The sequence below is a fragment of the Trachurus trachurus genome (assembly GCF_905171665.1).
Source record: "Trachurus trachurus genome assembly, chromosome: 6".
Taxonomy (NCBI): domain Eukaryota; kingdom Metazoa; phylum Chordata; class Actinopteri; order Carangiformes; family Carangidae; genus Trachurus; species Trachurus trachurus.
The window spans coordinates 21861002-21876121 of record NC_139897.1 but is presented as its reverse complement, the minus strand read 5'-3'; the positions used below and the strand labels follow the sequence as shown (position 1 = coordinate 21876121).

The 15120-nt window shown below is 40.7% G+C and overlaps 1 protein-coding gene across 1 annotated transcript; it reads left to right on the top strand.

The window, feature by feature from the left end:
* Nucleotides 1-7231: 7231 nt before the first annotated feature.
* On the top strand, nt 7232-10978 carry LOC310986875 (C-signal). The gene is made up of 6 exons (XM_083972978.1): nt 7232-7509; nt 7784-7835; nt 8105-8292; nt 9635-9808; nt 10002-10112; nt 10347-10978. The coding sequence occupies exons 1-6, from the start codon at nt 7357-7359 to the stop codon at nt 10458-10460; spliced, it is 792 nt and encodes a 263-aa protein (XP_083829104.1). The 5' UTR covers nt 7232-7356; the 3' UTR covers nt 10461-10978.
* Nucleotides 10979-15120: the final 4142 nt, after the last annotated feature.

Here is a 15120-nt window from a genome sequence, read left to right as displayed (position 1 = left end):
AGCTTCATTGACCCCCTTACATTCCCTCGCTCTATCAACTTTGCATTAGAAACAATATATAGTTAAAACAAAACTGCAGTGAGCTGTAGTTGAATTGATCTAATTTATAGTCTGTGATTGAACTGATATTGATTTTTCCACTTCTATTTGTTCTGAAGCTCTCTTGTTCCATGAAAAATCTTCTGGACCATTGCCATGATATGATTTTCATTTTCAATGTTTGTTTTTGGCTGATACTGTCAAATGAAAATATTAATAAAATGTCTTAAGATAAAAATCAGTTTTGGATCTTTATTTATCAAGAACTTCCTGGATGATGGATGCAGCCACAAAAACAATGCAATAGCTGTAGAAAAGTCACAAAAACTGGATGCAGTTAGTTTTGCCTGTCATTCTTGGGCTTCTTGTGCTTTCCTTGCAAATTTGTTACTTAGCATGTGTATTGTAATCAACGTGGTAGAAATAATGGCTGTTCTCACTATGGCACTGAGTCAAACAGGGTTATTTGCAGCACGATGTCTTTCTCCTGAGAGTGTAATGAAAATGACTGAAGAAACAAGCAGGGTGATATTGCTGAGTCAGTTCTGTAAGGTGTTGCCTGTGTGAATGAAACGAGGCAGCACAACAAACAACCTCTCCTCGCTCTTTGAAGAAAACCCAAGCAATGACACAACACAAAGTTGACCCGATGTTGCAGTTGGCATGAATCAGCAAATCATTTGGAGACGACCTAGAGTTTATCACCTCGGGCGGGACATTTCATCAACATGATTATCTAATATAAATTGGTCCAATTTAAAGTTGAGAGAGCGAGAAAACATTTACATATACTGAGGCTTGATTTTTGTGACTCATAAATGACTGAAGCAAATCTAAAGGGCAGATAATCTAATTAGATGAAACTAAAAAGGATGATGTGGTGACATCTCAGAAACTTTGGATTTGTTAGAAACATGAATGCAGATTCTATTAAATAAGGCCTCCAATGAAATATAACTATTCGAACGTTACCTAAACAATCATCTAAAATGACGAGCAAAAGATTTTGGTCCTAGAAGTCGTCTTCCCCTCAGCTGAGTCTTTCCTGAGTGGGAGGTTTTCCCTGCTCCTGAGCTAAAATGTTACTCCTGAGATAGTAGGACAGGACATGATATTTCTAGTAAAACCCCTGTAATTGACTTGACATGCTTTTAAAGCAATCTGAATAATACAGCAGGCACACAAGCTCCCATCTCACTGTGGAGCTGGTGCAAACCCACATCAATTAATCAGAGGCATTTAAATCTTTATGCGTCACACAGCTGCACAAGGAAAGTGTGCATCATCATCGAAGTAGTAGTAGTAGTAGCATTGAATTAGCTGATAAGAAATTCTATTTAATAATATTGTTTATGCAACGCTACAGTATGTAACCTTTGTTGAACACAGTGGCCATGAGTGAGAAATGCAGGAAAATGTTAAATGTGAAGAGGATGCATTACTAACTAAAAGTCAGAGCAGTGAGTCAGAGTTCACATAAATCAGAGGAAGTTTACGACTTGATCTCAGGAAGAAAAGGTTAAAAAGTGGGGATGAGGATTCTGGTTTAATTCAGTAAACAGTGTGTGTGCGCGTGTGTGTGTGTGTGTTTGGGGAGGGGGGGCAAGTAAGGACTGAGTGGATACTGGCTAAATGGAGCAGGTGTTTTTGCACTCACCTGCAGCTGCTCTGTGAGAAATGTTTCCACCCTCCTTCAGGTGCGTGCGTCAACTACATGAGATCTTTAATTACTGTGTGGTTGGAAAGTGTATACAGACTCAGGTGTTGTTGTTGTCAGGCTTTCCAACATGCAGGAGAACTGTTTAAAATGCCAAAGGGAGTAAATCAGTGGAAATAATTTCACAACTCCAAGAAGGAGCCACTGATAAACTTTGGAGGGGAGGAACATCTAATCAAACACTTCCAAGAGGAAGTTGCTAAAAGGTTGGACAACTGTACATACCCCAGTCTCAAATTAAAAGAAAAATGTGGAGAGCTACCCTCGTGTTTTAAGAGATACTCTCTTGCTTCCACAGATCTCTCATCAAGAATTCTGACTTGCTTCTCAAGAAAACTGTCAATTGTGAGTTTTACCCAGCGTGGCACTGCAGGAAGTCTGAACTAAAAAGCAACACTCAAAGGCAAGAAGCAGCGACAGTCCCTGAATGCAGCCTTACTAAGCAGTGCCTTCTGCTGCAGATTTTTACATTTAAAATCACACTCTTCTCAAAACAGATGAAGGATGAACTTTGTCATTTTCCTTTTTTTCACATCCAGAGCTAAAGAACAAACTAAAAAAAGAAAAAAGAAAATAAGTCCAGTAAGACATACAACCTATTTGATCAAAAGAGTAAACTTAGCTACATTTTTATGTTGGTAATTAAATACTTTATAGCATATGGTATAGTTTACTGTATAATCCTATAGGCTGAAAAAAAAATCAATAAGAGCAGGATATTATGTTGCATTATACTACAGTCAGAATTTGCTATGTGTTTTGCCACTCTCATGCCGTAACGTGACTCTGGGGACAATAATCAGTGGTGGGTCCACTCCCCAGTGAAATATCAAATCTTGTATATGGATTTCTATAACATTTTGTACAGACACTTATGGTCCCTGGAGGATGCATTACAGTGCCTTTGGTGACCCCCTGACCTTTTCTACGTACGTCTGTTGCCCCGAGCAGGTTGATATTTGTAGTTTTGAGTGAAATGTTAGAGTTAACTATAGAATAAGCTGCCATTACATTTGGGTTCACTCACACGAGAAGCTGAAAATGTAATAGCTGCAAAGCATTTACATGTGAGTGTTGTCATTGTAAATGCTGATGTTGGCATTTAGCTCAAACAGAAAACAGTGCAGATCAGTGTAAAAATAAAAATGAAAAACATATCTTCCAAAGCAACAAATTCTAAAAACTCTTTAAGAGACTGCAAGTAGGTTTTAGTTATAGTTTCTTGTCGGGAGCAGGTGGTGCTGATGATTTCCTATCAATACCTTTGGCCACTGTTGCATTTACAAAAAAAGAGGTTGTAATACTCTGCCATTAGTAGATGCAACGCTCCAGTTACTCACTATTAGAGAGTAACAAGACGAGACTAGTTGGTTAGCATGTTCAGTAGATGAAAAGCAGTGAAGATGCAAAATCAAAACAGTTTGACATTGTTTCCCACAGCTGGAGACAGTTTGTTTCAGTTACTGTATGTAGCTTTTGCAAGTAGCACATGTGGCTCCATCAAATTGTCATGAAGGTTTATAAATTGTTATGATGTGGGTTACACCTAAGTTAAGTTAAATATGATTGAAAATGTTCAGCATCATAATTCAAGACATAACTGAACATGAAATGGAGGGAGCTCTGCTTGAGCAGGTCAAATAACTGAGGGAAATTGCTTTACCTCTGATATGTTTTTCAGAAATTTCAGCTGTTTTGTTTTGTTTGTCTCTGTTGTGCACTAAAATCATGGCCATCCAGCCCACTGTGATAAACCAATGTGATAAAGACTGGAGGCAGCCAACTACTACACTGTGCGCAGGGGAGAAAGATAGAAGAGAATATGAATATAAGAGGATAACTGCCATGACTTATTTATTGATGAAACGAACCCTAGTATTTTATTTATGATCTCTTTAAATATAGCTTGTGTGAATTAAATAAGTTATTGAAAATGGATGTTCCAACCTAGATTCATGTGTATCCCACACACCTGGGCACACGCACACACTGAATGCAGGCATGCACACACGCACATGTACACAAACACACAGTGCATCACAGCACTGTATACATGCACACATTGACAGATGACAAAATCAATACAGGCACACTCCGTTCTGTGGTTTGGCTCCTGACTGTCGGCTTTATCCCCGACTCTTCGCTGTAGCACAATAACACAAAAACAGGATTGGATGCCACTAAAAACAAAACTAATTTGAACAATTGATATTTATTAATCACTGCTCATAAACGGACACACTTCTGAGGAAGAAATAACCACAACAAATGCTGTAGTTTGGTCTGAGCATGGTGAATTATAATGAATAGTCTCTTTTCCAAACAATGAATGCTTACGTGTTACTAGTCATAGTGTCTATTCTAGCTCATTCCTCTCTTCTTCATCACAAAAGGAGTCTACTTATCCGTTAAACTGACTAAACTAGTAAATTATCTAATTAAATATGTTTGGTAGATTTGCCAAAATGCTTATTCACATTCTAAAAGAGAAATCGCAAGGAAGTCAACACTATTCTCATGTCTATATCTTAATACAATGATACAGTCAGTAGATAATTAGCTAAATGTAGCAAAATGACTGAAAAACAGCAGAAACAGATAGCGTGGCCCTAATCTTGCGAGCTAGCTGGATTCCTTTCAAGTGGGAATCTCTCCTGCCAGGCTCCAAGCTATTTGATTGTGGCCGAAGCACAGTCAGGGAGAAACTACTGGCAGCCAGGGGAAGCATCTGTTTTGGCCGTCTATGTGCAAATTCTCCTCTCAAAGACAACAAGACACAACTGCCAACATGCTAACTAGCGCTTTCAAAGCTCATGTGGTGGTTTGTCTTTTGTGTTGTGTTTTCTCGTGAGCCAAGCAAACCAATGATGAGATGAAACTTACAGTAAAGCTCTGCAACAGAGAGGTGCGCTGCAAATTATTCCTTTAAAAAAACTGCAATTTCCCCTGTGTTTAACGTGAATTTGAAGTACTTCTTATTTATAGCATTTCTTATGTCAGGGCTATAAAACAAAAAATTCCCACTTTCACTTTTTGCACATAACATGAATGTCCTTTGCACGGTACAATATACCTCATTTTTCTACATAGTTTTTCCACATTTTGTGATTTGTACACTTTCTTGATATTGATGCTGCTGCTTATGTGCTTTTGATTGCCACCTGGGACTGGGAGTAAATAAAGTTTGTTGAATTTGAATTTAAATAGACATACATGTTGTTTGACAGTGACAAGTGACCCAGAATCGTATCACCCTGCTAAGTAATGTCATCTGTGAGATTGTTGTATTGGAAATTCAGAACATTGAATTAGCTGCAGAAATGAATACCTTTTTTCCCCTTTGCTTGCATAAAGATTGACAATGATTTTTATTATGCTTTTCTCTTTCACAGGGCTCTTAACCGAGTCCCAGTGGCCCGGTAATGTCTATTTCTTACCACTAAGCCAATATTGGATGATTCCGGAAGAACATATGAAAGATGATCCCTAAGGGATACAATGAAAGGAAGTACTATCAGGTGATCAATAATGCCATTTTTACATACAGAAACTCCTCCTGGAGTGACTCAAACTGTCTTTCCACCAAGTGTGCAGTGTTCAATAAGTTATATCTTCATTTTGCTGATTCTGCTTGACCTAAGTTGTCGTTCAAGCGGAAAGGAAGACACACAAAAAGAAATGATGGGCAGCCATGAGAAAGATATATAGTCAATTAAATTGCACATTAAAATTTCAAAATTTCACAGCTCTGAGGGAACTCGCTGTGCCTGTTAATCATGATGTATAATTAAGAAATGAATGTTAAAGAATAATGACTACATACTATCAGCGTATCATAAAAAGCAGCCAGAGTGTTCCACCTCACTGGGAAAAAGAAGGAAAATATCAGGTTGTCATGTCATGTCATCTAGAGTTCACACCCAGTCCCCTACAGGTGCAAATCTGCCATCTTCCTTTCCATGTTCCACTCTCCAATGAAGATGAAATAGTAATTGTGACTTATTCATTCACAGAGCATTGTTTGACCAGAGTCCAGAGACCAGATGAGGCACATCCTCACCAGCACACTGCTGTTAAACTACTGTTTAATCGCTTTTCATATGTGTCCTTTGCTGTTAAATTTACTGTTATGGTTATTTTATTTTAACATTTTAACATTCAATATTTATTTGAAATGATTCTTTATTAATAATTGCTCGTTCGTTTTTACTTTTCGCTAATTTGCATCGGTAAATTTACTCGTGTATTTATTGGTTTTACTACTTAATCGTGGTTCTACGTGTCTGGTGTCACTGTGCTGTTTACACTGATTACTGGGCGGACCACCTGCAACCTAAGATATTAACTGGTTGTTGGATTTTCTGTATGGGACAATAGCCTACCTCACTACTCTGTATGCTTAGGCAAACCAGTTAATACCCTGCAGCTTCATAGACACAACTCTGCACCAGCACCACACATTGTACCAATACCAACTCGTCATTTGCACTGTTAGCGCTGTGCCAAAGTAATGTGTCTGTAAATGGAGGCATTGAAGCCAAATTCCAAATTAACTGACCTGGAGTAGCGAAGGGCTATCTGCTGCTCCCAAGCACCAGGAGCTTTAAGAGAATCTGGACTCAGGAAGCTGCCAGGGAAACCATCTGTGTGCTGCGACTGCATAAGCTCCATCGGCTGGGCTGTCACCCCCATCTCTGTACCTCCATCTTACTGTAGCTTCTGTATCTGAAAAATAACACAATACAAAGACAAGCAGCAAATTATCACTCATGAAAGCCAGACTGGTCATAAATATCAAAAAGATTAGGGAAATCACATTATTTTAATACAGCAAATATTTGCTTCTTGGACAGTGTCCCTTCAATTATGAAAGACATTATGACAACCAACAGAAAATAGCATCTAATGATTTTAACCTTTTAATAAACATGTTACATGTAAGAGACAACAATTGGCTATAACATTGTGTGTATAACATGTGTTATTCAAGACACTCGATATCCTCTATCTGAAGAATAAAATAAACCAAATTTGATTGAAAGATTGCATTATTTTCCACATGTTTTTGTCCAGTTGAATTTTTTACCTCAACTTATATTTACCTTGATTTTAATTTAATGTCATTTGCTTGTCTTTCAATGTAATTTAATTAAACTTGAAAAAAAAAAATCCAAGATGGCAACCAATGCATTTGTGCAGAATTAGATTGTGGGAAATGTGAGTTTGTTCTGATTCTGACCCCCAGTGTTTCTCCCTCTTACAACAGTTTGACCATTTCGAGTATTTTGTGTGATACTTTACGTTTAATTCCTGAAAAAGTAAGGTCAGGAACTGGGCGTTAGTTTTTTTTCCAACCGTTTCCAGACCTTGTTGTCTACGCTGCACTGTGTTGAACCATCTCCTACTTGTAACAGCTCTGGGTCATAGTAGAGTATCTTTTCTTTGGCGTGGAGCAATCCTCCCATCTAGCGGTGAAATCGCGCGATATTACCAGATTCCGCTAATCCCTGTCACGAGATCTGAATCCTCAACTACTGGGCCGCTGACAGTAGTGACTGAGAAGTCTGACTTCAGTGTTGGTTGTTGTTAGGTCGTTAACGATGAGCGGTGCCATGAACTTCAAAAACTGCGGCTCTCTGCTGGTAACGGGAGCCAGTCGCGGTCTCGGGCTGCAGATTGTCGAGAGTCTGGCGAGTGGAGGTTTCTCACCAGGAAAGATTATAGCCACGACCAGAACCCCGGGGAGCGCGCAGGTAAACACCCCACCACAACTAACTGTCTGCCCTGTGGCCATGCTATATAGGCTACGGCTTTATACCATGGATCTACTGTATAATACATCCGTGCTTTATACTGGTTTGGGTCGGCACCAACACTAAAAGTCAACGCAGATAATGAGGTTTTATATCAAGAATGGAGTGATGTCAAATGAAAGCAGCAGTTAACCCCTAGAATAATGCCACTATTATTCCCCAACTGGATATCTGTGAATGCAAAATGATGACGTGTGCTCTTCTTGACCCACAGAAACTTCACGAACTGGCAGACAAACACCCCAACATCCACATATTTACTCTGGGTAAGACAGAGGAAAAACAAGGGTTGTGTCTATCATCAAATAATGTTACAACATATAAAGCTACCATAAATATTTGACATGTGTAGAAATGTAGGCTACATACAATTAAAACTGTATCATAATGTGTACATTTACACTGACAGTAGTCATATTACCTGTGTCATTGTTTATTTTTCTCCTCATAACATATTATGTAATTTTGTATTTTCTTTTTTATTCATATTTCTTTTTGTTGATGTGTGGTGTCCATCCATGTGTCTCTTAACTAGATGTGGTGAGCCAGGAGAGCATCGAGAAATGTGCAGAAGAGGTGAGCCAGCTGGTAAAGGAAGAGGGTCTGAACTGCCTAATCAACAACGCAGGGATCAACGTGATAGCCGACTTTCATTCTGTCACTGCAGAGAAGATGATAGAAAACTTCCACACCAATGCTGTGGCTCCTCTTATGATCACTAAGGTAATTTGATCGAGTCGTTTTCTGTGGACTTTGATGTGGTGGATCAACTACATAGTAGGGAAAAAACAGTTTGTTTGGAAGGTCCTCAAATCTCACTTTGACAGACGGTGGATAAGCAAAAGAGAATAAAACCATACTTCAGTTTCATATAGTCACCAGGAGCAGAGCCCATGAGTAGCTCACTTTCTAAATGCTGCAAACCTAAAACGGCAAGTTGACCTTGAAGGACAGAAGTAACAAAAACCCCTTTAGCTCACGGTCGACTGCATTTCATAAATATTAATTAAAAGTCTGGTTTCAGTTGGCCTCAGAGAATGGTAAGGACTACAGAGCAGCACCCTGAGCTGGTAGAAACTCAGGCTCTGATCAAAAACATGTCAGCAGGGCAGATGCTCACTGAGTCGCCGATGCACAATTTGCTTCGATTGAGGAACAGTCAACAAGGCCACACTGCAGCTCAAAGCTCCTCTATGATAAATGAGTACAAGGGGAAGTAAAAGAGCAATGAATCACATCAATTTTCCCAAGCTAAAATGCAAAAATTCTTGTTTCCAGCTTTGTACATTATTTGTCATTTTCAACAAAACATTATTATTATTTTTTAGCATTTGGGCTGTTTGGATAAAACCAGCACTTGGGGTTTTATATTGTGAATGTCAAAACAGAGCCTGTTGAAACTAAACAAAAAGATTTAGTATTACCATTTAGGTGGTGGTATCTTTGTGGTATCCAACATTGCCATTGACATTAGTAGTGAAATTAGAAAACTTGGAAGAAAACAACTCTCTGGATAGAATCTGATTATTATCAACTGTACTAATAAGATGCTGCAGCTACTAAAAGCTAATCAGTAATAATCAGGAAGTTTGTCTCACATAAAAAAAGGAAAAAGGGTGCAATCTGAAGTCATCATTGCTAAATAGTAATGTGGCCTGAATATTTATCTTTACAAAAATCAGTATGGAGAATTCAGGCACTGCCACTAGATGGCACCCTCATACAGCATGAAAAACCCTTTACTTTGACAGGGATAACTCAAACTCCAATGTTTTTAAACTAACTTAAAGTTCATCCATTTGCTGTGGAGTCCTTATTTCAATGCTGTATACATAATTTTACTATTCACATTATATAGGCTATAATTTATAGTGTCATTATTATTATTATTATTATCATTAAAAAATATAAAATAAAATATAGAATTAAGCTGATCCTTCAAGCTTCATCTAAAATCTGTTCCACTTTAACTTTCCACAGTCTGATTATAAATAAAACAATGAGGAAATGTTGTTGTTTTATTTCACTCAACTTCATTTTTTCTCTGTCCTTCCTCTACTGCCAGGCCTTCCTGCCTCTGCTTAAGCGAGCTGCATCCAGAGGCCAAGCAGGTGACTCAAAGAGTATGAGCATCCAGAGGGCAGCAGTTATTAACATTTCCTCCACACTTGGCTCAGTGGAGCTCAACTGGGGGGAGAGAGCAAACAAATTCAAATGGTACCCCTACAGGACGTCGAAGGTATTGTTACTGTGGAATCAAAACTGTGCTTGATGAAGCCAGTTAATTAAATGTTTCTCTTGAAAGCATGTAATGTGGGTTATTTCCGATTTGGTATGGCTACAGAGAGGGAGCTCAGGCCCTTACAGATGTAGGCCTATTGCATTTGTCACAGTGAGTGTTGCATGGTAAATTGATTTGCTTGTCTTCTCAGAGCGCCCTAAACATGGTGTCTCGCTGTATGGCTGTGGACATGGAGGCTGATGGGATTCTCTGTATGGCTATACACCCAGGCTGGGTCCGCACTGACATGGGTGGGGCTCAGGTAAGGGTCTGATTAACTCAACTCGAGAAGCATACTATATTTTCAATTTACACCAATGAAAAAAAAATGTTCTCATGAACTGATCCGGCATTATCAGCCATCACACCACCATGATGTCAACATGGTCTTTACTTTCCAAACATTAGAGAGCTTTATCACATGTGCTGTTGTTGATGAATAAACACACCATGTCACTAAATAAAATATATATTTTGTTTATCTGTCCCTTTCCAGGCTCCACTTACTACAGAGGAGAGCGTTTCTTCGGTACTGTCTGTGATCGGAGGACTGACTGAAAAGGATCATGGGTCATTTCTGAACTATACAGGAGAGGTGTTGCCCTGGTGATCCTGATAATAATTATTAGTACTGCAAACCTTTGGCTATTTACACAATGATGACTATCTTTTACTACATTGAGGTATCAAACATTCATGAGGCAGTGTTATTTCCTTATCTAGCTCTATCTGCTAGACAAAATCTAATAAATTGAATCCAAATGCAATAACATTCAATTAGTTTTAAAGATTTGACTATGATGTTTTCATAAGTTGATATGAGAGGAATGTTGTGCAGCTCACTTTTTAGATAACCCAATGTACAGTGTTGCTGAGTTACAATGTAAATAAAATGTTATTTTTGCTTACCATACCAAGCTGAAGTGTCATGGCCACAAAATTGCCATGTTTAAAAGGGTATTTCTTATGTCTAAGAACGACTAGACCTACATTATATTTAGATGGTCTGTGCACTTCCCAAACCGAGAGAACTTCTAAGACTTGAATAAAGTTAACTGTTTCATTTGGACAGCTGTCGATGGCATGTGTCTGACGTCAGCAAACATACTTCAAATCAACTTTTTATCCAGTTTTAGCCAGGACAGAAATCTTTGTCTTCATCTATGCATTAAAAAAAAAAAAAAAAAACACCAGTAAGCCACTGGGAGAAAATTCTCCAATTGTTTTTGCCTTCAGCATTTCATTGTGTGTTTGTTTGCATGTTAGTTTTATAGAAGGTAGTGTGTTTGAAGTTGAAGTAGCCTAATTACAATTTTAATTTAAAGTTATTATTACTGAAAGGTGTTAAAAGCCAGTACATACTCAGCAACAGAGAAAATGTGTTTGTTTTCTCAAGGTGGCAAGAAAAAGAACAAAGTTAGTTCTGACCAAGACATTTCATAGCCTACTTCACATTTCTGACCAATCATACAATAGTCGTCAGACACCATACAAGGAAAAAAAGGTCTGCCCAGATGATGTGTCAAGAACAAGCTGCAAGAACTCTCAAACCAACCAGGGCGGAATAACGGAATAAAACAATCCAGTCTGACAGCAGCAAAGTACTTAAAAAGAAAAATCAGCTTTTCTTCCAGTTTTAGATAGACATTTTTGTCCTTATCTATGCATTCTCAACGAAGTTAAGGATTATATGGTAAGTTCTTACTGAAATATCTTTTTCTTTTCTTTTTTAAAGGTTTTTTAAATCACCATTGAGCCACTAGAGTGCTTGAAAATGAGTTTTTGCCTTCAAATAGCTTTTTAATTGGGTGGTGTGTGTGTTTGTTTGCATGTTAGTTAGAGGGGGTAGTGTGTTTGAAGTTGAAGTTATTACTTGAAAGTTATTTGAAAGGTGTGCCTGTGGTCTGTCTGGTCGCCCCTGATTCACTTCAAGTGAATAAAACTACAGCATTTAGCCCCAGCTAGCACCGTCAGCGCCTGGCCTATAGAGGCACTCTAGCCACAATTAACCCAACGCACCATGACACCGAGACCCCCCATGAAGTCTGCTAGAGTTAGCTTCTCTAGTTGTAGCAACTTTAGCAATGACTGCACCATAACAAACAGCATAGTCTATTGATCCACACATGCAACCAATCAAAAAGCCACTTATAGCCACAAATAATGCTTGGAACAGCACCAAACGTCATCAACAGTACAAACAGGGTCCCAGCACAAGAGGCATCAAACATCTAGACTGTTATAACACCACATACTTCCAGTTCAACGGCAAATTTTACAGACAAAAACATGGCTGTGCCATGGGTTCACCAGTATCCCCTATTGTGGCAAATCTGTACATGGAGGAGGTAGAGAACAAGGCTTTAAATTCCTTTGAAGGAACAACACCGAGCCACTGGTTCAGGTATGTGGACGACACATGGGTTAAAATCAAAACCAAAGAAGTGCAAGCTTTTACCGAACACATTAACTCAGTGGACAAAAACATCAAGTTCACCAGAGAGGATGTCAAGGACAATAGTCTGCCTTTCTTAGATTGTGACGTCCATATGAAAAAGGACAGGAGCCTCCACATTGGGGTATACAGAAAACCCACACATACAGACCAATATCTACTTTTCGACTCTCACCACCCTCTGGAACATAAGCTTGGTGTTATCAGAACTTTGCAACACAGAGCTGATAACGTGCCCACCAGCTCACAGGCCCAAGGGGCAGAACACAAGCACCTGAGAGGCGCCCTCACAACTTGTGGTTACCCTAACTGGACCTTTGTGAAAACTGCAGCTGCTTCCAGAAAGAAAACCAGCAAAGTGGTTGAGAAAGAAAGACAAAACAAGAGAAAAAACATAGTCATTCCATATGTGTCTGGAGTATCAGAAAAACTCAGGAGGATCTTTAACAAACACCGTATCCCTGTGTATTTCAAACCCAGCAACACACTCAGACAGAGACTGGTACATCCCAAGGACAGAACACCACACACCCACAAAAGCAATCTGGTGTATGCAGTCCAATGCAACGAGGAATGCAAAGACCTCTACATTGGAGAAACAAAACAACCACTGCATAAACGCATGGCCCAACACAGGAGAGCAAACTCCTCAGGACTGGACTCTGCTGTTCATTTACATCTCAAGGAGAAAGCCCACTCCTTTGAGGACAGCAATGTCCAAATCCTAGACAGAGAGGACAGATGGTTTGAAAGAGGAGTTAAAGAAGCCATTTTTGTAAAAGTAGAAAAACCGTCCCTCAACAGGGGAGGTGGCCTCAGACACCACCTATCTCCAATTTACAATGCTGCCCTTTCATCCCTTCCCAGGAGACTCAACCATCTAGCCTCAAAGAACAACCACTGTTCACAAGTGGCAAGTGACTCCAATGACTGTCGTTAGAACACAATAGGGCACTAACGAAGTCGAAACCAACTTCCCACCAACGACTGTCACTCCAACGACTGTCGTTGGCACTTGGAGCACAAAAGGGAACCAGTGACATCATCACCCTTGTGAAACGCCCACACAAGAGGTTAAATAGTGAGTCTCCACACCAGATAGTTGGACCAGTCCCAGCCTGGTCAGCTGCGTACATGAACTGATGAAGCCTCTTGGATGAGAGGTGAAACGTCTTCCTAGACAAAAACTAAGTCCAGTTGCTTTCGATTTAACCTCCTTTGAAAAAAAAAAAAAAAAAAAAAAAAAATCTAGACTGTTAGCTTAGCCTGGTGGTTTCTATTGAAAAGAGACGAAAACAACTCACCCACTCTCCTCCAGTTATACGCTATGCAGCAACTTTCCGCGTCCAGCATAGAGTCCAGGGCACTGACAACACACGTCCGAGGCCGACTGGCAGCATAAACATCTGGTTTCAGTGGCCACCGACAGGCAGTGACCACCACACTGACCACTTGATTCCCCCAGGTCCAGCATTTAGACGCCACCACAGCACTCCCTCTTTCACTTTTCTCCTCCATGTCCTTCTGCTCGTGTTCGGTAAATTCAGTCTCAAACTGATAGGGGCGCCCATCGAAATGAAACAAACCAGTCCTCCTTGTTGTCAAACTGCATAAACTCAGGGTATTGTCCCTTCTGTGATGTCTGCTCATGTGTCTGCTTCACTCTTCCGGCAACGAACGTCCTCCTGATCTCGCGTGTGACGCACGTCGCGTCTAATCTCGCGTTTGTTTACGTGATTCTCTCTCCCGCAAATATATGAAGTTAGAAATGGCCATTTCCGTTCATTTCCCTGGGAACACTCGATAATAACTTTTATACAACAGTTAGTTCCGACCGGTCCCAACCGAGCAATTTGATTGGACAACGAGACGTTCAGCACTGGGACTTTTCACAGACAGTATCACTCCGCTGTTCAGCTGGACAGAAGCTAAGTCAGAGCCAGGCTCCCCATACAGGAGCTGCCCCATCTCTCTGCTGCTGCTGCTGCTGCTGCTGCTGCTGCTGCTGCTGCTGCTGCTGCTGCTGCTGCTGCTACAGTTATAAACGGACGTGAACATTAAAACCTGGACCTGACCTGGTCCGTCTAATTGATAGCTTTCATGTGACGTCACGGCCCGTATGGAACGCCCCCCTGGCGGTCAAAACAATCCACTTCCCCGCTGTCCGCGGATTAGGACAAGGCAGAAAAACACACACTGCTCCCTGCTGCTTCAAAAATACCGGTGTTATGGCCCAACTGGTGTCTGATTTAACTGGTTACCGTACCGAACAACAGCTGTGCTGCACTTCCGTCCGCAGATTTGTCACAAATTCACAAATCAAGCCGCAGTTCACATGTTACTGCAGCCAATATGCTTCTGTGAGTGAACCTGTTCCGCCAACCTACAGACATCAGCGCCACACTACTCTCACTAGTCTGCACAACACTGCACAGTATGACAAAGCCTGTCATGTTAAAGTTACGAACTAATGGAAAACACTCTGAAAATACGCTAAACAACACCGGTCATCGTCCTCGCCGCGGTCGGTCCCGACCCTCGTTACCGTGTCGCTGCCGCCGCGGGCGGTACTGTTGCCGTGTCCGGTGGCGGCGGTCCCGCCGGGTTACCATCGCCGCCGCCGGTCCTGCTGCTATCGGACCGCCGTCATCGTTGCCGTCGGTAGCGGTGCGTAGCAAAGCTCCGGGGGGAAGGAGGGGGGCAGCTGGTCACCGTGCAGCCCAGCTAAGGGCTCTGGTTTGTGGGTGAGAGGAGCAGGGAGCCTGGGCTCAGTGGGCTGGAGCTCAGCTGTGGAGCTCAGCGGAGCTGCGGTACC

What these genes read in the sequence shown, in the direction of transcription:
- LOC310986875 (XM_083972978.1), top strand. Translation starts at nt 7,357, where the DNA reads ATGAGCGGTGCCATGAACTTCAAAAACTGCGGCTCTCTGCTGGTAACG. An exon ending in CATCCACATATTTACTCTGG is followed by an intron (nt 7,836 to 8,104) that starts GTAAGACAGAGG and finishes TCTCTTAACTAG; the next exon opens with ATGTGGTGAGCCAGGAGAGC. An exon ending in ACCCCTACAGGACGTCGAAG is followed by an intron (nt 9,809 to 10,001) that starts GTATTGTTACTG and finishes TTGTCTTCTCAG; the next exon opens with AGCGCCCTAAACATGGTGTC.